Source organism: Echinops telfairi, unplaced genomic scaffold (genome assembly GCF_000313985.2).
Source record: "Echinops telfairi isolate 266 unplaced genomic scaffold, ASM31398v2 ScPeMD7_53;HRSCAF=182, whole genome shotgun sequence".
Taxonomy (NCBI): domain Eukaryota; kingdom Metazoa; phylum Chordata; class Mammalia; order Afrosoricida; family Tenrecidae; genus Echinops; species Echinops telfairi.
In genome coordinates this window covers 18,308,566-18,332,241 of record NW_022103951.1, presented here as the reverse complement: position 1 = coordinate 18,332,241, position 23,676 = coordinate 18,308,566, and the positions used below count along the sequence as shown (strand labels likewise).

The window sequence follows — 23,676 nt, the reverse complement described above, 5'->3', positions numbered from 1 at the left end:
AAAAAAAAAAAGAGTGGACCAAAAATGACTTGATTGCTTGGCAAAGAGTCATGTTCTGCTGCACCACGGGCTTGGGACTCAACCATGTGACTTGCTTTGGTCAATGATCTTGGTTTTAGCCACTATGGGTAGCCCAGTGGTGCAAGTGGCACAAGGAACCCCACAGAACAGACCTAGACACAATCTACAACTTAAAGCAGAGCCCTACTGAAGTTTTAACTTTGATTACCTAACTTAGGAATGGGTGAGTGAACAAGAACGAATACCGTAAACACTTGAGTATAAGCTAATCCGAGTATCTGACGAGGCACCTCATTTTACCACAAAAAACGGCATTAAAAATGTGCCGAAAAACTCGGCTTATACACGAGTATATACGATAATTGTCTGAAGCTGTATTGAGTTTCTGAGGTATTTGTTATACAATTTGATTGTACAAATAGTTGACTGATATATCTTCTTGGCATATTATTGTTCACAAGGAATGCTGGTGTTGGTTGAGGCTCTTACAAAGTACAGAATAAACGGTGCCTTTTCACAACTAGAGGACAATAGATATAAATTGCTTACCATGTGCTTCCACTTATGACCACTTCCCAGTAATGGCGGCCACTATCAATGAACACATTTCCAGCTACGCCATAGCTCCCTTGGCTGGTGAAGCGCTCAGGCGTGTGACTCTTTTTGGATGATGACTCATCACGTTCCACTGTCAAGTTATCATGGGACACCTTCAGTTTCCGGTGGGCAGACTTGGGGTCCAGTTTAAATGGTTGGCCTAGAAATGAGTTCACAAAACAAAAAGAGATGAGAAAGAGTTCATTGACATGTATAAGAATGCGTTTTCACAAACAGATTTTTAAAATGGGGACCAGTCAACTCTCCCTGGATCATGTCTTCTCTATTCGAAGGTGATACTTGAAGAGCAATTTCAAATTTATAAACAACTTTCAAAAGCATTTGCTGGCTTTGTTTTCATGATAATCAAGATCTCTATGAAAGTAACAAGTCAGGAAAGCAGGCACTGGACAAAGGTTAATGACATGCCCTTGCCTTCCCTAATTGCATTATGCCACTCCCGATCAATGAAACTATCTTGAGAAAAAATGTATGAAGCCTAGATCAGAGGTCTTAGAGGCAGGCTTTGCAGAATCTCACCTCTATGGATTTATTCCTTTTTTCCTACTTAATCTTTACCAGCAGAAATATTGAGAAGTGAAGTATGTTTAATATTTAAAAGTATGCATCTTAAATATGAACGTGTCTTGAACAGTTAGCAAGTTATTTCCAGTCTCATTTACACAATGAATGCTTACTCTTTTCTTCTTGTCTGACAAATTTTGGGACAAGACTTCAGCTTGTTACCTGACCTACAGATTTTGAACTTGCCCCTCCACCCCATAATTCCTTAAGATCTCTCTCTCTGATGTATATGTATTACTAGTTTTATTTCTCTAGAGAACTCTAATGAAGACACTAATAAGGATTGGCGGGCTTTATTCACTAATAGTATATAGAGCTCTCGAGGCAAATACATATTAAGGAGTCGACTGCGTTCAGGTTGTCACAGTTCTCTCAGCATCTTGCACAACATCTCAAATATACTAGGCACTGAACATACTTTGTGAAAGAATAAATTACACAATTGAATGCAAACCAAATAAAAGCTGTATAGGCTGTATGGTCACAAAGAAACTGATATTTTCTTATGCATTCAGTTAGAATTATTCTAAGCTTGTCTTTGTGACAGATCGTTTTAAAAGGAAAGAAACACAAAAGGCAAGATGGGATCTAGAGGGGACCCTGGAATGGGAAAAGGTACAATTGGAAAAACTGGTGAAAGGTGCATAATCTCGAGTTGGGTTAAGAATAATGCGCTGATGCTAACAGCTTACCTGCGACAAATCTATCACAGTGATGTATCTACGTGATGTTAACATCAGGGGGAGTTAATATCAAGGTGAAGAATGGTACTTTTCTGTGTGCTTAAAATTATTCCCCAAATAAAAAGCTTATTTAAAAAGAGAGAGAAAAAATTCGCAAGGCCAGGTGGGTAGCACATGACGGATTTCATACAGTAGTCTCTTTACACCCATCCCTTTGCTGCCTCTGAGACCTAACTTGTGCTCCATCAGGTGCTGGGGGATCAAGGATATGGGTTACGTGGAGGCTCCCCTTGAGAAGCAATGAACTGTTCCTGTTGACTGGCGGGCAACCTCATTGCATGGCGTGATAGTAACACATTCCAATTTGCTTTCTCTTGAGACCTCTTGCCACAAAGAAACACCACGCAACCTAACCGACCATTTCTAGATGAAAAGCTGTTAACAACGAAATGGGAAAAGCAGAACAAACATGGACAGGAACACGAGGGGGGAACTGACAATACCTCAAGACATACTCATGCTACATGGGACTATTATCTGTGGTGGGAACTGTCCTGTGCACTGTGGTCTCTGCTCACTAATGCCAGTAGTAACCGCCACCACCACCCCCCACTGTGACCATATAAGCTGTCTCACTGCTATCAAGTCGAGGTCAGCTCACAGCTATCCTGTCCTCAAAGGACAGGGTAGAACTGTCCTTCTGGGTTTCTGAGACTGTAACTCTTTATGGGAATAGAAAGTTCTGTCTTTCTCCCATGGAGTGGCTGCTGGTTTTGAACTGTTGACCTTGCAGATCGCACCCCAACACAGAACCACTATGCCACCAGAACTTTTGACATTGCCAAAAGTCCTCAGACCCACAGGCCAGAGAGATAGCTGATGTAAAAGAGAGAATTTCTGAATTGCTATTCATCTGCTCTTCTGATATGGGAAATAATCAGATCTGTCATCAATACAGGCCCCGCATGGAGGTGCAGAAGTGGCAAAAGGGGGCAGAGTCGGTTTGGGAACCCTACACTAGCTTTCTGCTTGCTTTGGCCAGGAGGCCCGGGACAGAGAGAATAGTGAGGGGGAGAGAGGCAGCCGAAAGGAAACCAGGTGAGAGAAGTGAGCTCTTGGAGCTCATGTCACTTACTGTTCGTCTTCAGCTTCCCAGGCTCACTGCTGCGGCTGCCTGCCTGGTTGATGGCCTTGACAATGAAGATGTACTTGGTGCCGCTTTGCAGACCATGCACCGTGTAGTGGTTCTGCTTGATGTTGGGCACGATCATCCAGCTATCAGCCGAATTGCACAGACCTGCAGAGTCAAGCAGACAAAGTGTGGCTATTTAGTGCAAGCATGGGGCAATATTCTCAGGCGAAGTCATTTCAGGTTACTTGAGCCATAAGAAGTGCTAAGGGCAGTGCTTTGTCACCTGTTTCAGGCAGGAGGGAGTGAATAAAGTAGATGATCTGGGCTCAGTGCCCTGCCCATATTGGGAGGACAGCTGGGACTGATCATTAATATATTCCTATTCTGTGGCACAATAGTTGAATGCTCAGCGTCTCACTGTAAGTTTGGCAGTTCAAGCCCATATAGTGGCTCAACTCTACTAGAGAAAGACCTGGCAATGTGTGTCCCGAAATTTGGCAGCCAAAGAAAAAGAAAAAAAGATGGCAGTCTAGGAACCCCGCCTGATGGCATAGTTCTACTGTCACATGGGTTGCTGTAAACCAGAATCAAGTTGACAGCACACAGCAACATTGGGTGCTTTCGAGGGAAAATCCACTGAAAGGCATGATCCTCCCAAATCTGGACTGTGCGGAAAAGGAGCAGTAAAGGTGGTTTGCACAGTCCCTTAAGAATGAACTAGGGAGTGCAGAGTGGAGACAAAAGCCTATCTGTAGGCACCTGGACACCCCCATACTAAAGGGTCACGGGGAGGAGATGAGCCAGTCAGGTTGCAGGGTAGCAACAAAGAAACATAGAACTTTCCTCTAGTTCCTAAATGCTACCTCCCCCCAATATCATGATCCCAATTCTACCTTAAAAATCTGGCTAGACCAGAGGGTGTACACTGGTACAGATAGGAACTGGAAACACAGGGAATCCAGGGCAGATGATCCCTTCAGGACCAGTGGTGAGAGTGGGGGAACCGATCACATGGATCTACAAATAACCTCCTCCCTGGGGGATAGGCAACAGAAAAGTGGGTGAAGGGAGACGTCGGACAGTGTAACATGTGACAAAATAATAAATTATCAAGGGCTCATGAGGGAGGGGGGAAATGAGGAACTGATATTAAGGGCTCAAGCAGAAAGCAAATATTTTGAGAATGATGATAGCAACAAATGCACAAATATGCTTGACGCAATGGATATCTGTATGGATTGTGATAAGAATTGTAAGAGCCCCCAATAAAATGATTAAAAAAAACTAACTAGGAGCACATGAGGTGGGGGCAGTAAAGGAAAGCAGAAAAGATCTACTGATTGCTCCTAGGCCCACCCCATCGCCAGGCTCCGCTTTTTACAGTAAGAATTGAACTTTGGGCCTCACCAAACACAAGATCGGAAGATACCCCAGTAACATATGTGAAGCTGATTTGACTAATGTTGATTAAGAGATTGCTTATTTCCTTCCAATTTTTTACCCAGCCCTGCATCCCGGTCTAAGTGGCTTTTTGCCGTTGCTTCCAGTAAAGGAAGGGGATGTACTTGCTTATTCTATGACTTTGGGCTTGTTCATATGCTAGCATTTGGTTAATGTCATTGTTAGTTAGTGACGTTGAGTTGACTCTGGCTCACAGTGACCCAATGTACAACACAACACTGTGTCTGGTTCCGTACTCCTCTCAGAATGGTGGTCTTCGTGTCAGTCCATCTCATGCCGGGTTCTTCGTTTGTTGGGATGACCAAGCAGGATGTCCTTTCACAGGGACTGGTCTCTCCTATAACACGCCCAAAGTACATGAGAGGAAGGCTCCCCATCCTGGGTTCTAAGGGGCATGTTGGCTCTCCTTCTAAAGACAAATAGATTTGTTTGTTCTCCTGGCAGTCTGTGTGTGTGTGTCTGTGTGTGTGTGTGTGTGTGTATGTGAACTTTTTATTGTAAATTGGGTGAAAAATTGCAGCGTAGATCAGTTTTCCATTAAACAATTCATATACAATCCAGTTCATGACATTGATTACCATCCTCCTAATGTAGCATCACTTATCTCGCTGCCTGTTTCCCATTTCCATTCCTCCTCCTCTACAAACCCTTCTGAACCTTTGTCCTTGGGGAAATTCTGCTCTTTGGATCTCAAATGATTATTTTAACGTGTGTGAGTTCTTCCCTAGTGTTATTGTCTCCCTCATTCACCTGCCTATTGTGCCACAGAGCTAAGTGCCATTCCAGGCTTGAAGGGTGACTAAGGCCAATAGTCTCCTGGGTGTCACCAGTCTCCGTCTAGTAAGCCTGGTCTTCTTACAATTTGGAATTCCCCCACCCCCCATTCTATTACATAAGTCCTTCTAATGTTCCCTTCAATCTATCTAAGAACTTCTAATGTAATCCCTTTTCGAGCCCTAGGGAATGTAGCCAGACACTATCTAGTTCTTTTGGTCTCAGGGTGATGGAGACTGAGGTACTCATGGTCCATTAGCCCATTGGACAACTGTGCCCAGGTGTCTTCCATTGTCTTCACTCTTCTTTCCTCCAGAGGCAGAGAGAGCAACGGTGGCACCTTAGCTGTCTGTTCACAGGCTTTTAAGACCCCAGGGGCTATTCACCTAAGTAGAATGTAAAACATCTCTGTGGACTATATGATGCCAACTGATCTTGGTGTCTCCCAAGTTCATGATCTATTTAATATTCTTCATTGATACTGTCACTCAAAGGCATCACTTCTTGGCTGGCCTCCCATATTCACTGTCCAGCTTTTGCATGCCACCTAGTAGCAGGGGTTACTTGGTCTTGAAGGCTTCTGCTTGCTTATTTATGCCTCTGCACTGTCACAGGGAAAACATTTCCAGGAGAGCCTGCTCATCCCAGCAGGGGATGTCCAGCCTTGGAGGGATACCTGGAAACTCAGAAAACGATCACTGGAGTTGTTTGGAATCCAGCATAAGTGTGGTTCTAGTTAACTGATTCAAAGGAGGTGAGGCAGCTCTGTGGTAGAACTCTTCCCTAACATGTAGGAGACCTGGGCTCAAGTCACTGTACCTCAGGTTGCTACATTGCTAAACTAGTTCCAACACAGCTGCTAGACAAAGACAGGATTAGCAAGAAAGGCCTGATGATCTACTGTCCCAAACCAGCCATGGAAAACCCTATAAATCAGAATGGTCCAATCTCCAACACCCCCCCCCCCCCCCCCCGTGGGGATGGCGCAGGACGGGGCAGCATTTCCTTCCATGTGCATGAGGTCAGTATGACACAAGGGCTGATTCAATGGCAGCTCACAACAGTTGACTGATTCAGGAGACAAATGCCCACGGGAGCTGGGGTGGGTGGGTAGGAGGGGGCAGCACCAGGGCTGCTCATGGCCAGGGTGGAACTTGAGAAAGCAGGAGTAGGGGTTTCTGATCAGTTGCATCCCCATGAGGGCTACTCGCAGTGTCAAAAAGGGGGCTGCTGCTCTTTCTTCGCTTTGCAGGATGGGGTTGTGGAGCTGGCTGAAGACTGACAAGGCTGGGAGGACATGGAGGAAAAGGAAAAACCAGCACGGTTCTGTAGGTGGCTGAGGCAGAAACCATTGCTTTGGTCCCAAGCCCACCTTGTACCTCTCCACCCATCAAGCTCTACTCCCGATAGGATCTTTTTCCAGCCCCTGATGTCTGAGCTGTCAGGATATTTCCTTACAGGCTGGGGAGAAATCTGAGCCCCTCCGTTCTTAAGTGGTTCCTAACTCTCCCCACTGGCCTCTCGCCTCCTGCCTTCCTTTGCCACCAGAGGGTTAGCAAGCTCTGTGGATTTGGAGGTACCTTCCATCTTAGGTGACTTCAGAGCAGCCCCTTCAGTTTGATTTCCATCTGGACCAGAATCGGACCCAAACTTTTCGGAAGAAAGAAAAGCACAAATCCTTGACGGCACTTCCAGATGTTCCCAACCCTACTAAGTAAGGCCCGTGTGGTAGATACATAATCTGTTGTCAATTTGAGACTTACAAGTAAAGGGGTGGAGTCTAGCCTGCCAATCAGTCACAGCTTGGTGACCTCATTTGGAGGCTCTAAGGAGAGAAATAGCTCATTGGAGGCGGGGCACACGCTCACTCCCTGGGAGACATTGCAGCTAACAAGAAACACGGAGCTACACTAGAGCCCTGGAGCTGAAGGAGCCATGTGGAGACTCCTGCCAGCGCTGAGAGGTTCACAATGCCACTGAACCCACAAGACTTTCCACCCACTCGCCTGTGATTGTCCTGCGTTCAGCATCATTGCGTGTGTTTTATGAGTCTGAAGAGGAATTTATAGATTGGTATAGGACATATGGGCTAATACTGGACTTATGGACTTGATCTGGACTGGGCTAGGCTGTTTTCTCAATATTCAATTGCTCTTGTATATAAAGCTCTTTCAAATCCACCCAGACTAACACAGCCTGTCTTCGACTCCTAAGACACACTCTCCTCCCATGTTTGAATGAAAATTATTCTCGGCATACTCACAGTTAAGAACTTACCAGTGTTTTGTCCTTGTGAAAAAAAAACCTCATAGGATTTGTATCTTGGGTGCATTTTAATTTTAGGCTCACCTGAGCGGGGTTTTTTCCCCTTTGTTTTAAAACCAACTTGATCTTCTGGAGCCCTAGTGGCAAAGTGGGTTAAGCATTGGGCTGCTAACTGCAAGGCCAGCAGTTCAAGACCACCAGCTGCTCCAAGGGAGAAAGATGAGGCTTTCTACCCCCATAAAAATGGACAGTCTTGGAAACCCTAGAGAACAGTTCTACTCTCTCCTATTGCATCATGAGTCAGAATTGACTTAACGGCAATGAGTCTGTGTTTTGTTTTGTTTTTGCAAACTCGATCTTGTCCATTTTTACCACCTCTTCTCATTTCCACTTGTAAATATTTTCAACAGGACTGCCAAACTTGATATGAGTTTGCTTGTGTGAATGGGTGGATGTTTAAATTTGAGAAAGTGGAGGCACAATTCCACCTCCGTTTAGTTTTCTAGAGCTTCTGGGCTCACTGGTGTGTTAGTTGCTGGGTTGAGTTGGCTCGGGCTCATGGAGATGTTATAGCTAGCAGAATGGGGCAAACCTGCTACAAAAGAACTCTTTGTAGTATTAAAAAGTAATGCTGGCACGTTGACAACTAAGGTGCATTTGATCCAAGCCATCATGGTCTTTTCAGTTGCCTTATATGTATTCAAAAATTGACAACAAATAAGGCTGAGGAAGAATTGAAACATTGGCACTGTGGGGTTGAACTGACATAAAATGAATAAATGGATCTGTCTGCTCTAGCTCCCACAACTTCCTCCGATTTTCAGCTTAGTTCTATATTGCAGTGGCCCCACAGAACCCACAGATGATGTTTACGTTTATGGAGTTTATCGGAGAAGTTTACAGGCTGCATCCATAGATATTGTCTGCGGGTCCAAGTAGAATGAAATCGTTGACAACTTTAAATTCTTCCTCATTAATCATGAAAGTTTTCATGGGAAAAACTGTTTAGTGCCATGGGAATTTATTTCCATGAAATACAAAGATTCCCTACGATATGAAGGGGTTTCAGAAAGTTCTTGGAAAAATGAAACTAAGAGATAATGAAGATTTTCCATAAAGTTTATCCCTTTTGATTATTCTCACCTTATCTTTCCCTTGGACATCGTTGAAATAAACACGGGGCTTCTGGATAATTCCGTGGCCGAATAAAAGATTTTGATCCAACTAATCAAGGACCATTTTGAATTCTGACTCTGGGTCCCAGGAGGCCTAGAACTCTCTTAAGAAAGGCATTTAATAAGAGTGGTATGATGACAGTAATAAAACAAAAAGAAACGACGGTTTTCTATTGCCTAGGATAATCCACTCATGTTCCCAGAGCTCTGACAACCACAAGCAGGCAGGCAGGCAGGCAAACAATCACCGCTTTCAGTAGAGCCAAATGAGAATCCTCTCAATTTCACTGGTTTGACACTGTTCCTGTTTAATTGCACATGTTACAATAAAATGACTATTGTGGTCAAAGAAAGCAAATATAAAAATGTTGCAATAAACTTGACATCCCTGAACAACCCAAAGGCTGGGGTTTCATGTGGTGGTGGGAAGGCGTTCAGCAACATCTACAAGCAGATGGCTGAAATTGCTGGGAACTGCAGCTTGGCTTACAAGCAAAAGTCTTAACCCAACCAAGATCGAACGCCTCAGAAACCTTTTCCAAGCAACAGAAAGGGAGTGGGGAGGGGGACTTGGCTATTCTTATTATTTTTAAGAGGTCACTGATTTCCCTTGAAATAGCAAGAATGTTATAGAGCAGTAAACTTTGAGTGGCTAGCTTGACACCAGCCCAATCTGCCTCCGTGAACAATTCTCACTGCTCATGCCTGCCTTTATAGGATGTCTAACACCACCAGAAGAGTTGAGAAGTTGGTGACAAATGCCAAGAAAGCAACATTGAGATTTTCTTTGGGTGGCTGGAGTAAGCAGGGTGCCTTGGCAAGCACAACGGTTGCATTGCTAAGTCTGGTTGTTTCGCTGGTACCACTTAACTGCTTGCGTAAGGCCTGGAGGGCTGACTTCAGGGCGTCCTCTCTGCCTTGACACCCCACTGGGTCAGGACTATTGGCTAGACTTGATTCATCTCTTTATGAAACACCCACACAGCCATCCCATGTGCTTCTCTCCAAACTCATTTTTAATCGGGCTAAGGGGGTGCTCTGATAGTCACCTTCTCCAATCCAGCTTTCAAGTCTTCGAATGTGGGAAATGGAAGCTATTCCATTCATTGAAACGGAATTAAGTTATTTGATTTTCTACCTTTTTTTTTGGTGGGTGTGTGTGTGTGTTCCCAAAGCTTTGTAGTTTCAAGGAAAGCAGTGTTCCTTTCTGTACACAGGGCCGCTCATTACAAGATCCTAAATACACATCGGATTACAGAGTTTTGTACACCAACCACTATCCCTGAAGTAAAACCCGGTGTGTAAAACAGGATGCAACATAGAGACCCTTCAGAGAGATTGCACTCAGCTGCTCACAACATCTGTGTCTTTCAGAAGATCGAACTAAAGAGAACATTCTTTTACTTTTTTTTTCTATAAAGAGTATGAGTTTGTGTGTGTGTATATATATGTCCTTTGTTTTATTGCCTATGCAAGGGTGTTCAACTGTGCAGACCATACAAATTAAGGATAAAATTAAGAACACTTAGGCTTACTGTATCAGAGCATAAAATATTCAGAATGGTTCTAGGTTATTTGCATCAATTTTCTTTATGAAAAGAAATGGCAACATGGGCAAGATGTATCTTCACAAATGAAATAAGGTGATATCAGTACAGCAAGGAACCACCAGCCCCAAATGAAAGGAACACAAAAGCGAAGAGAGATACAACAGCATTTAGGATGCTTTTATCCCAAGGTCATTTTATTATTATTGCTATTAAGTGCCGTCAAGTTGATCTTATGTATTTCGAAGAACTTTCATGAACTTTTTCTTAATGACTAAAATAAATGAAAGATCGAGAAGAATTTTGCCATGGAAACTTGAAGATATAAAAAAAATAAATGAAAGCAAAGTAGACATCAATGGGCAAAGACTCCACTTGAAGATTTGTAGAGAGGCATTTACAGTCATTTTAGAACATGGATCACATATTTTCTAATAAGCAATGCATTAATATGACTCTATTAATAAAAATTAACAATGTCATTCATTGTGCTTTGGAATGTGTGCATCCAATCAGGCCTTTTTCTAAGATTAAAATTCCAGACAGGATCTAATTAGTCTTTAAAGCCCATTGAAGATCATGCATAGCAAACAGTTCTGACTAAGGAAGCTATAACTAAGTGCCCTAGTGTTAGAGGTTGAAACGTGTCCCCCTCAAAAGCTTTCTGGAAACCCCATATATGAAAATATGACCCTGTTTGGAACGAAGGGGTGTGTTTTGTTGTGCTAATAAGCACTTATCAGGTTGGGGTGGGCCCTAAACCTAATCCCTTCTACGTAGAGAGTTTCAGATATAAATGGAGAATAGACACAAAGACCTGACAGGGTGAGGCGAAGGGGAGAAGCCACGTGAGGACATGTGTCAGATATTAAGGGAGAGGGGTCTACAGAGGAACTGACACAGTCACATCCCTGACTGGGGCTATGAGCCTCTGGACAGTTTGACAATGCATACTGGTTTTCACAGCTGTTGCAGGGGCACTAAGCAACGATGACACCGAGGGATGGCAAAAGAGTTACTGATGCCAGAAGGAGCATGTTTTGAAAATATTTTCTCTTGTAGCTTGCAGCAGAGCTTTATAAGTTGTGCTTGCTGTTCAATATAACAACTGTAAATCATAGGATAGATGGACTCGCAGCACTAAAGGAAGACTGTCCACATGAAGACCAGTGAAACACTGCCCTGGGGGTTCTCCCGTCAGATTGCATGATGATCCTGTATCATGCCGGCAGGGGGTAAATTGGACTGAAACAAGGAAAAGGAAGCACAGTCCATCTTTTTGTAGGAACAATAACGCGGATTGCTTGTGTGCTGCCTTTACAGTGCTAAGCCTTTACTTTCATTCTCTCAACTATCAAAGGCGGTAAAATAATTTGCTCAAGATCACAGAGCTAGTGAGCTCCAAAGTTCAGATTCAAATCCAATTCACCCTCAAATACATGTTATATCCATTGGGGGGTGGGGGTGGGGGCGGGGAGGAGAGCACTTGAAGTAATCAGCTTTTTCTGTCAATATGCTCTGTCATTGTTGTAATTTAATCCCTAAGTATGAGGCCTTCCCTAAATATTGATTTAATGGGCATTAAAAAGAAATAACCAAATCCCAATCCTAATCATCTAATAAGACACCCCCATCCCCAAAGCCTTCCCTGTCAACATTGATCAGCCCGACAGTTTCACTGTTTTCCGTCATGGTGGATAAACAGTTATTTGGGTAGCTGCGTGATAAAAGAGGTGGGTCTATCATTGCCCTTAAACCACTTGCATTGAATTTCTCTGGGCACCTGGTTTCCAGGAACAGAAGGCCTTCTCTAGAATCACCCCAACATACAGCGATGAGTTCCCAGTGCTCAGTTGTTTTGCTTCTGTTGAATTCCTCTAGGTGTGGCCGTTTTTGTATATAGCCCATGTCTTGTTTTGTTATTGTGCTCCATGCCAACAGCATGAAAATGACATTAGTCACCGTTCAGCTAACTGGTAAACGCTAAGTGTGAAGTAGTAGCTATCTCCCATCATTTGGGGAATGGAGTGAGGATCTGGTATGGACTCTAAGGCTGGTGACCAGTATTGCTCCTATTCCTTATGCTTCCTATTATGAATGTCCTTGGCCATGTAACTCTGTATGTCTTCCCACTTTGACTCTGGGCGCGGGAAGGGGACTTGCTGTGGCCCGTGGCAGGTTAGGCACCATGCCATACATAGACCAAGGCCTGAAAAACGACTTTGCAATTGGGTCCATTTTCACCTCCAGTCCCCAGAACATGCTGAGCTAGTCCACAGGAGGCGGAGAGAGTGGTGCAGCAGAGTCAAGTGCCCCCCAGCCCAGGGCACCAGCCCTCAATGTGAGTGTGAGAAAGCCTAACTACAACCAGGAGGCCTCCTAGCTGACACTACAGCCAGCTCCAGCTACACCCATAATCAATGTACGCGTATATGCAACTTAGGCTCTGTAGCTGTTGGTTACAGGGATCTACATGTGACCTCCTCCCTGCGGGACGGACAACAGAAAAGTGGGTGAAGGGAGACGTCGGGCAAGAGATGACAAAATAACAATTTATAAACTATCAAGGGCTCATGAGGGAGGAGGGAGCGGGGAGGGAGGGGAAAAATGAGGACCTGATGCCGGGGGGCTTAAGTGGAGAGCAAATGTATTGAGAATGATGAGGGCAATGAATGTACAAATGAGCTTTACACAATTGATGTATGTATGGGTTGTGATAAGAGTTGTATGAGCCCCTAATAAAACTATTAAAAATACATAAACTACACTAAAAAAAAAGCCAATCAATCCAGGGTTCATCAGTCTAGATTCTTGACGAAGGAGCTCTGGACTCTCCGAATGCTCATGATACTTTGATGCATGAAATCCCAGAAGATATATAATCATTTGTGATGGATCTACCCTAGCTTGGTCCGAACGATTCCTCCCTGGATACCTATGATTTTGTGTGATCAACTCATTCCCTGTGAGTAGAGGCAGGACCTGTGACCTTCGGCTAACCAGGTGAAAAGGACAAAGGGCACAGGTGATAGGGTATTGCTCCTATGATTATGCTACAATATAAGGCAAAGCGGAGGGGGGTTGCAGATATAATTAATGGCCCTAATCAGTTGCCTTTGAGGTATCAAAAGTAGATTATCTTGGGTGAGTCTGACCTAATCAAGCGAAGCCTTTACAGCAGTTTGAGAGAGAGGCTGTAGATACTCTCTGTTGATGGTTTTGGAAAGAAAAGCTGTTATCAATTTCATAACCACAACAAAGGGAATTCTGCCAATGACCTGAAGGAACTTGGAAGTGGATTCTTCCCTAGTTGAGCCTCCAGATGAGAATGCGGCTCAGCCAACCCCTTGATTTCAGCCCCTGAGACCCTGAGCCAGAGCACTGAGCTAAGCCGTGTCCAGATTCCTGCCCCATGGAAACTGTGAGATAATAAATGACTATTGTTTTAAGCCTCTAACTTTTGACAAATTTGTTTCAGAGCAATAGAACATGACTATGTCATCTTTTCTGGAACAAGCAAAAATGATCTCAGAAAAATGTAACATTCCTCCCTTGAGCCAAGAACCACCCTTTAGATACAAAATGACTCCAAATGTTTTCTTTGTATAGCTACAGTCTTTGTCATCAACAGATGCTCTTTCTTTTAGTCCTCAGTGTGTTTGCGGAGAACCAACTGTTAGTGGTTTTTGAATCAGACACAATGCTGATTGGACCCAGGTCCCTCTTTGCAAGGCTCCCTGCCTCCGTCCGCGGTCTCCCTGTTCTCATATCTTCATGTACCTCTTTCTCTGGAGTTGCCTTCAGATTTCGGACCTTTTGGATTTCATCTTCTGCAAATGGTCGCACCCAAACCAAACTCACTTGCATCGACTCACAGAGACCCTGTAAGGACAGGGTGGAGCTGCCCCAGTGCGTTTCTGAGACTGTAACTCTTTACAGGAGTAGAAAGCCCTGTCTTTCTCTCTCAGAGCAGCTGCTGGTTTCCAACTGTTAGCCTTGCCATTAGCAGCCCAGTTCGTAACCGCTATGCCACCAGCGCTCCTAATTTATGATTTAGTTCAGCACCTGTGCTACTACTATTTAATTCACAGCATTGAGAGAGTAAGTAATTCCTTAAGGCAAAAAGAAATTAATCTTATTTTCTTGGTTTTGCAATGTTAGCTAGCCTAGTGGCTTGTGGGTTAGTGCGCTGAATGGCCGTCTCGCTGTTTAGAATGCAATTGAGGAGATGCTGCTTTGTTTACATCTATTTAAGTTAGGGCTCCTGTTGCTGTTCTGGGCCAGAACATTCTTTCTGGGGGGACGGTGGGGGAGGTCTTGTAACATAGATTGGCCCCTCCTCAGTAGATGCCAGTAGCATATCAGACCCAGTTGTAACAACAAAAATGTCTTCTGACATTTCCAAATGTCCTCTGGGGAGCAAGATTGCCTCTGGTTGAAGAGCACTGCTTGAATGAAGGGATGACTATCCACTATCAATGAATCATTATAGAGTGATTTCTTATTTTGGTTTTACAGTGAAGTTTAAACAAGGTTTGAAAATCTCACTGGATTTTAATTCCATGTTAAATTTCCTGGGATATGTATCAAAGAGCAGTGAAACATAAGCTCATACAGCTGGAAAATCATATTTAAAATCATATTTAACCTCTCTGAAGGGCAATTTGGCAATGTCAACTAAAATTTAAAACATAAATAATCTTCAACCTAGCAATTCCACCTCTAGGGATTATGTGACAGCTATAATTCCCCAAGTGAGAAAGGAGAGATGTTCAAGGGCATTCACTATGACATTACTTATTATAGCAAAATATCCAGGAAAATAGCCATTTAAAATGGGTTAAATCAATCAGGGTACATTTTCATACTAGGATACTAAGCTGTCTCAAAAAAAAAATGAAGCAGTTCTTCATATGTTCTGAAATAGAATGCAAAATTCAAGTGAAGAAATGTGTACAGTTTGTTGCCCTTTGTGCCCTTAACAAACGTAAATGTGTGTCCTGTCTACAAGTAGACTGTCTTGGGTGGCTGGTAGATATGGAGAAAGATCCAATTTTCACTTTATATATATTTGTGTTTGTGTGATACTTTAAAAAAAAAGAGGGGGGAATTCATCATGACTTGCATATCATCATTAGGTTATATTCTACATAGTCCCACCCTAACTTAACATACAACCCAAGTATAGCAGGGCGGACAGAGGGCAGGATGGGAAGTGATACCAGAAGAATTCAAAATCCTAAAAGGAGAGCAAAAATCAAGGCTTAACTATTGCCAAACTAGTAGGAATAGGAACCCAAGCCTTTCTGGAATCATCTTCGCTTGATATCCTCAGTCCTATTTGCAGGTCCTGGCAATTTTCTATTTAAGCAAGAACAAATCTGACTTGGAAGAAGTACCGCCAGAACGCTCCTTTAGAAGCAATGACAGTGAAACTTGGGTTCACATACTTTGGACATGTTCGCAGGAGAGAGAGACCGAGCAGTCCTTGGAAAAGGACATCATGCTTGGTAAAGTCGAGGGACAGTGGAAGAGAGGAAGACCTTGAACAGGATAGATTGACACAGTGGTTGCAACAATGGGCTCCAATGAAAATATGATTGGGTGGCGGGAGGGCGTGACCCAGGACCAGGCAGTATCTCATTCTGTTGTGCATAGGTTCACTAACTTGATGGCACCTAGCAACAACCCCCACCCTGCGTCTAGACAGATTTTCCTTCCTCACTGCCCTGCTTAATTAGATGACGACATCGCCTAATATGCCTTGCTGTTCTATCTCTAGTGTGCTTATAATGATGGTGCTTTTGTAACTGGCTGATAAACGTGCCTGCTCACCTTTTAAGACTCAGTTCAACCCGGAATCGAACATCCTTTGTCCCACTCATCATTCCTGCCCTCACTGTGTTTCCTATCTACTCAGCCAGCTCAGAAATTGGTTTTATTCTACTTCAGTCCAAAGGGACACATTCTTGGAAAAAGCCACATTAATCCTAACAGCTTCCACAGCAGACCCATTAGGTGCTGAAAAGTGAGAGGGTGCGACACTTGGCAAAGGTGGTAGAAAAAAGGTGGGGGGGGCATCAGTGGCATGGGCATTTACAATGGAGTCACTTAGCAGCTGGCATTTTTCTGTCTTACGAATTAATCCCAAATCAAATGTCTACTTTAAGCATCATGTGGCTCAGAAATACTCGTATTCGGTGGTGCAAACAATTAGTGTACTTGGCTACCACTGGGTTCGAGATTTGTGTTTGTTTACCCAGAGGTGCCTTAGAAGAGAGGCCTGATGATAGATCTACTTCTGAAAAAATCAGCTATTGACAATCCAATGGAGCACTGTTCTCTGGGGTGGTCACCAGAAATTGGAAATGACTCAACACTCACTGGTACTGATGGGGAAGTATAGTGTTGTAAAGAGAGAAAAGGCTTATATCATCAAAACATATTCAGTTGATAAGGATTGATTCAAACTTTCCATTGGTTACCAGTGACTGCTCTTTTCCGCTCTGACATATCTTACTTTTCTTTGCAAAAGAAGGTTCAGCCTGCTCCCTGAAAGGCTATTTCTTCTGCTCCTTTGCACTTTGCCTAGCTCAACTGAAATCACTCCATGATGGTGAGAGGAATACTTCCTCTGTGATCATCTCTCTGGCGGGACACTACTACGATTTGCTCTCATAAAATTACCCCGGATGGTAAATGTAAAACTGGCCTTACACAAGCCCTCTATGCTTTAGGCATGGCCTGGAATTTTTCCCAGATAGGGGCCGATCCAGAGCCATGTATGTATGTGTTTGGTCGTTAACAAAAGGTCAGTGGTATGAGCCCACCAAGCTGCTCCAGGACACAAAGATATGGCTGCCTGCCAGGTAAAGACTGGGAATCCTATGGAGCGGTTCTATGCACAGACCTGTTATGAGGGTTTTGGTTTGAGAGGGACCAATCATTAACACTTCCACGAACTGTCCCTGCTGTTCCACAGAACAGGACCAGGTAGTTGGCATGTGCTGGCTCTTAATTTTAGTAAATTTTTCAATGTCGCAGAAAGGAAGATAATACTCAATGTATGGTATATGGAGTAAAGCATGTCATTCCCACCCAGAAATGGCCTTTAACTCTAATCCAGGAGACCCCAATGTCTTTCTTCCCAATGACGTCACTTTCCTCTCATCCAGGAGGTAAAAACTTCCTTAGTTTTTAAAACCGTTTTAGTCCCCATGCATGCATCCGTCAACTAAATAGTTTCTTCTGCTTACTAAACTTGTAAACCTTTTGGAAATTGATTCCTGCTGCGGATGGACTTTTGTTCCTTGTTTCTTTCCCTTAACAATATGTTTGTGAAATACATCCATGTGGTGGACCAGAGGTCATTACTTTTCATGGATGTTTGGCCAGCTATTTTTACTAGTGTAGTCCAAGTGTAGGGCAATTCCGACAATAAATCTTGCATCCTCTTTCCTTCCTTGTCTTCCCTTGATGTTTACATTCAGGAAATGCATGCTTTTGGAAAGCTGCCACCAAACAGACACGGCCGTTGCATAATACTCACTGACGACATTGGCTTGTCCAGTAAAGATGGTGTACTGCAGCTCATAGGAGACCACGCTGAACTCATCGTCAGAGGTCCAGTGGACAGTGATGGTGTCGTAGGAAGCCGTGCAGAGCTCTTCTCGAATGGTGGGAGGGTTGGGAGCTGTGGGTTCAAGAAGGTCCATTAGCTCATGATGTTGAATAGTCAAAGCAAGCTTTTCTAAGCAAGTAGTCAGGAATACTGTCCTAGAGGTGGTGACCCAAACCCAAGCAACATTCAGTCTACTGATTATCACTCTGACTGATATAGAGCCAATCTATATGAACTTAGCTTTGTTTACCATGCACAGGTCGAGGAGGTTCCTTGCGCATGAGGGCAAGACACCTGAACTAATAAATAAGCATATCATGGTTTCATTTACTTTTGGGGGTTGGAAAACGTTTTTAATCAGTGGTTAGATGGCAAATATTTCAGACTTGACAATACACGATCATTGTTGTAACCACTCAACCATGCTATTGTAGTGTGAAAGCCACAGTAGGCAATAAATACATGTGCATGGCTAGACCTTCATAAATTTTCAATTACAAAACAGGCAGAGATCTGGGTTTGACCTGTGAGTCAAAGTTTACCTGTCGGTGATTTACATGATACCACATATTTGAATATTCAGGGACCCATTTGGGAAAATACTGATGTTTTGCTATCACATAACAAATGAATCAAAAAATTACTTGGTTTTTCTCTTTCATTAGATATTTTGACATCTTCTTAGAAAGACATGTTTGTAAAACTCTGGTTTCTTTTCAGTTGTCAACATAAAGTGATACTTCCAATGTAAAATAATATAATTAATAACCAATCATATGTAAGAAGTCAAATTTCCTCCTCAAGGAAAACATGATTCTTTGACATTTGGTTAACTTTATCCCCACAGAAGATGGCTATTTTACTTCTTTAACACATTCTCCAACAGAGAAAAGTTTAAATCCTACCAAAATAATTATTTTTGAAATGACTTCTACTGGATTGATTTCAGTGACTGGTTTTATGAGAAAGAGTTTATGGGAAAGAAAAAAAAAAAACAGGCAACGAGTGTTTTCTATAGGCAATAATATTTTAGAACAGGGATTGGCAAACTATGGCCTGTGGGCAAAATCTGGCCTACAACTTGTTTTTGTAAATAAAGTTTTATTAGAACACAGTCATGCCCGTTTTTCTACGGCTGGGCATTTTTTTTTTTTTTGGCAATCGCAGAGTTGAGCACTTTAAACTGAAGGGCTTACAAAGCCTAAAATATTTCCATCTGGATTTTTACAGAAAATGCTTGCCATGCTTCTATAAGTACCTAACTACAAAAGGAGAAACATACCTGTATTTTGAAGGCTAGCCCTAAGCTTTGCTTACACAATTATAGAGGTCTTTGCTGTTCAAAACTTTGATCAAGATTGATCAGTCCAAAACGAATCCAAAGAGAGCCAAGTTTATGAAAATGGTCATTGTAAAACTCTGATTTTTTTTTTAAAAATGTCCTTCACTTTGTCACATAAAGATATACCCAGGACAAGTATCATAAGAAGCAAATAGCTTTCAGTCTGAGGTATTCAACCACATAGGCCAGTATTGTCTGTTAGTGACTCAATCCCATACACATTACTGATTCCCTAAACTGTGGTGTGGCACTGCACTCGCTAACTCCTGCCTGAAACTAGAGGCCTCTACCTCCCCATCCATACTCAGGGAATTACTGGGTCGTGCTCAGCTGCTAAAGAAAAGGTTCAAAGTTCAAATCTACCATGAAATCTCTCAAAAGATAGGCCTGATCATTTACTTCTCCAAATACTAGCCCCCGAAGACACCCTGACGCATGTGAGGCCATCATGAGTTGGAATCAACCCCATAGCGAACTAGTTTGTTTTTAACACACCCAATATATCTGTCTCCTGCATTATCTCTGTGTGAGATTGAGCGTGCTGTGGTGCCACTTGGATGCGCATGAACCAGCCCTGCCACCCGGAAGCATTTTCCCTAGGGGAGGCCCAGCTCTATCACACCTGATGGTCTGTGTGAACCCTGTGAGTGTGGACTCCAATCTTGTACAACTCAGTGAAGAAATCCAGGTTCTCCCATCCTTTCTACCAGGTACTGAAGGAAGAACTTGGTCTTTCTGCATTGTGATACTGGATTAGATATGAATAAAACCTTATCCTCAAAATAGGCAAATAAATATGAGCCACAAGGCAGTCACCGTAATCAGGGAGAAAATGTCACCTCTCTGGGTTATTAACTTGACAGCCCATGTGGAGGCAGGAGGGGGTGGGGATTTTATTTTCGCAGCCAGGCATTAAGCGTAATCACCATGTTGTGATTATAAACCCATTGGGTTCTGTCCTGAAAAGTCAATATACAATTTACTGTGGATGGCAGCAGCAGCCTGCTGTCAATTTCAATATCCACTGACTGGGACCCAGAGCTGTTATTTTCTTGCCTCTATCTCCAACCGAACATGAGGAACTGTGGGCTAATGCTCTACAAACACTTTATTTCCTGCTTACAAATGTCTGACAAACTATGTGAACTTGGGAATATCAGTCAAGTATCATGTGTTATGGCCACAGTCCATGTTATGTCTAGAAATGCACCACATTTCTCTTCAGGGTTGACAGCTAAGAAGGCAGAATAATAGGTAACCTGTATGGGTTTTAGTGGGTGATAAACAACCATCAGGATGATAGATAGTATACACATCAGATTCAAGGCAAACGAATCCCACATTTCCCCTTTAATCAGTACTTTTGCATTCACGTGGAGCTTAGAATGGGCATCCGTTGTTGGAGTACTATTAAGACTATTGGGAAATGGATCAGATGCATTCTTTTCAACAAGACCCCTCTTTTCCATAAAACGGCCATCTCCTCAGCCCCAACCGGAACTTTCCAGTTTCCTCTGCCCTTGGATGTGGCCCTGCGATGTGTTTCGGCCCACAAGACACAAGTGGAGATGTGCTAGGTGGGTTTTAAAAGAAAGCTTTTAATTTTCCTGCTGCAGCAAAACACACGGGACTGGCGGAGCCTATGGTCCAGCCTCTCTCCCTTTTATTTTGCTAAGTCAAAGGACCACAGATTGGATTTTAGGGAATTCATGTATCACTAAATACTTATAAGATTAAAGAGACCATAAGAGATCATACCTGTAAGGTAATCCAGACATTCTAGCAATTTCTTCTCTCGTGAAAAGTCTAAGGCAAACGTATCAAATGTGTCATTGAGGTTGATTTCAGGAATTAAAACCTGGGAGGAAGCAGTTGCCATGGAGACTCTGTAATTATTTTAAAAAAATAAGAAAATGTTTTAGAAATGTCAAAAGGGCATTCATCACCATTGCTTAAGAAAGAAAGCAAATAAATTCCATTAAGAAACGGACCCAGTAATTGCATCCCTAATATGTTATGTATTCAAGTGGGATTAAAGCAGGGACTCGAGACAGCACCGTTTACCACAGCCAACGCGATCCAAGTGTCCATCAGCAGATGAGCACACCAACGACATGTGGTCTTATCCACGTGATGGAATACTACTCAGCTGTAAAGAGAGGGGAAGTCTGGAAACATGCTACAGTTGGAATAAACCGGCATCATCGGAGGCTGAGTGAACGTCGTCAAGACACCAAAGAGCAAATAGTACGTGTTCCCACCTACATGAAATATCTAGAATAAGCAAATGAATAGAGACCAAAATTGATCAGTGTTGACTCGGGAGCTGGAGACAAGGTTGGTGAGACTTCTTACATACTCTGGACACGTTGCCAGGAGAGACATAGTGTGCTGGGAAAATAGAAACCACAAACAAACCAAATTCACTGTCACTGAGGCCTATACTGCCACATAGGAACTGCCCCTGTGCGTTTCTGAGACTGTAACTGTTCACGGGAATAGAACGCCCTGTCTTTCTCCCTCAGAGCAGCAGGTGGTTTCAAACTGCTGACCTTGCGGTTCACTGCCCAACACATAATCACTACGTCACCAGGGCTCTTTTGGTCAAGTCGAGGGGCAGCATCATAGAGGAAGGCCCTTAATGAAGTGGACTGACACAGGGACGGCACCGATGGGCTCCAGCACAGGAACAATTGTGAGGATGGTGCCGGATGGGGCGGTGTTTCATTCTAATGTGCATCGAGTTACCATAGGTCCCAAGTGGCACGATGGCACCGAAGGATGACAAAAACAGCAGGGGGAGGCATCGCTGAAGGTGACTGAGCTTTTATCAAGGGTGAGGAAAGTATTGCAAATGGATAGTGGTGAGGGGTGCACACCAGGGTGAACGTAAGTAACAACGCTGAACTGTCCATGTGAGAATAGTTGAGGGGCCGATGCTTCCTTACGTGTGTCTAGATGAGTCTTTTACTACAGTCATTTCAAAACTTAAAAGTTGGTGCTATTTTTAATGCAGGCCTTAAGAAGCATCTCAGCTGGGCACAACATATTAAGAAAAAACAAATGAATGCAAGTTTTTTTTAAAGGCCCCCCCATCCCCCACCAAAAAAAGACCAACTAAAACAACAACAACTGGGAAACAACAGAATGGTGATGCTCCCTCCTTCTTTTACTGCAGAGAACAAATTCCCCTGGAGGCGTGCGAAAATTCATACTTCATGTTGCTGTGGATTTAACAGCCTGGCTGGGTCACGTCTCACCCCAGAGAAAACTATGTCGCTCCAGGCATTTCTTCACACATCTGTCTGGGAAACGGTTCGTTCCTTTCAGACCCAGGGCCTACTCCACTTCAAAGAACAGAGTCCCCAATATTTCAAACAGCCTAACAGGCAAAGTCAAGATTGAAAAAAAAATGTTTCCAGATATCGGATTAGTTTAATCAAGTCCTAGCCTTTCTCTAAAACAAACTTTTAAAAAAGGAGTTTGGGTCTGGCTCGCTCTCTCTTTTATTTTTTTTGTCCGCCTTGTATTCATTTTCTTACACCATATTCCCAGCAGATGCCCTGGAAAATATTCATGAGCAGTCTCCCACATCAAACCCCACCCCCACCCTCCGCGGACGCATCATTTCTCCTGTCCAGTGAAGTTGTCTGCCAAGCCATTGGTATGAACTAATCACCTATGTGTGATCAAGTGGCTTGAGTAAATTCATTTATTGCTGAATATTCTGACCAATTGAAAAATATGAGTGATTTGCTTTACAAACAAGAGAATTGTAGCATGAAGCACACCACTTCAGAGCATATCAAATCAGGTGGGATTTGTAATCTTGTTTTTGACCTCTGCTAAGGTGCGTCCACTCCGGGTGGTGCACGTGGTTTACCACTCTGGGCTGCTAACAGAAAGGGTGGAGGATTGAGTCCACCCAGAGGCACCTGGGCAAGAAAGGCCTGGGGATCAAATTAGGAAAAATCAGGCCTGGAACACCCAGGTTGTGCACAGTTTGACTCTGATGCACATGGGGAGACCATGGGTTCAAGTAGACTCCCCAACAACTGGTTGGTTTCAACAATAGTGGGACATCCGGTGGATTTGCTGTGTCCTACAGAGGAGCACTGACACTCAATACAAGGCCACAAGCCTGGCCGAAGGCAGCATGAGAGGAATGTCCGGTTTGTGCTCTTCCGTTTAACCTAGAAACATTTCACCCTACTCACCCCCAAACTTTGAGCTCTTCTTGCTTCTTTTAATGACTCTTCCAAGTTTCAGATGCTATAAAGCTAATATAGCTTTGCTATAAAAAAATCACACCTGTGAAAATGGCCCAGGAATGTTTATAACAGTGCTGAAAACTGGAAGCAACCAAGCTGTCCTTCAATAGGCAAATAAATTAAACTAAAAACAACTGTGGTACATCCCTACAATGGAGTATTACTCAGCAATCACAAGGGTATGAGTTATCAAGCTTTAAAA

The 23,676-nt window shown here is 43.3% G+C and overlaps 1 protein-coding gene across 2 annotated transcripts in view; it reads right to left on the bottom strand.

The window, feature by feature from the left end:
• MID1 (midline 1) overlaps window positions 1–23,676 on the bottom strand; it is a 229,617-nt gene that overhangs the window by 6,833 nt on the left and 199,108 nt on the right. For both annotated transcript variants that reach the window (XM_045290711.1, XM_004709976.2), the window contains exons 6-9: window positions 20,962–21,089; window positions 17,790–17,933; window positions 3,022–3,183; window positions 571–778 (exon numbers count right to left, since the gene is read on the bottom strand). In XM_045290711.1, the coding sequence (XP_045146646.1) occupies window positions 571–778; window positions 3,022–3,183; window positions 17,790–17,933; window positions 20,962–21,089 (642 nt within the window). The remainder of the gene's footprint in view (window positions 1–570; window positions 779–3,021; window positions 3,184–17,789; window positions 17,934–20,961; window positions 21,090–23,676) is intronic.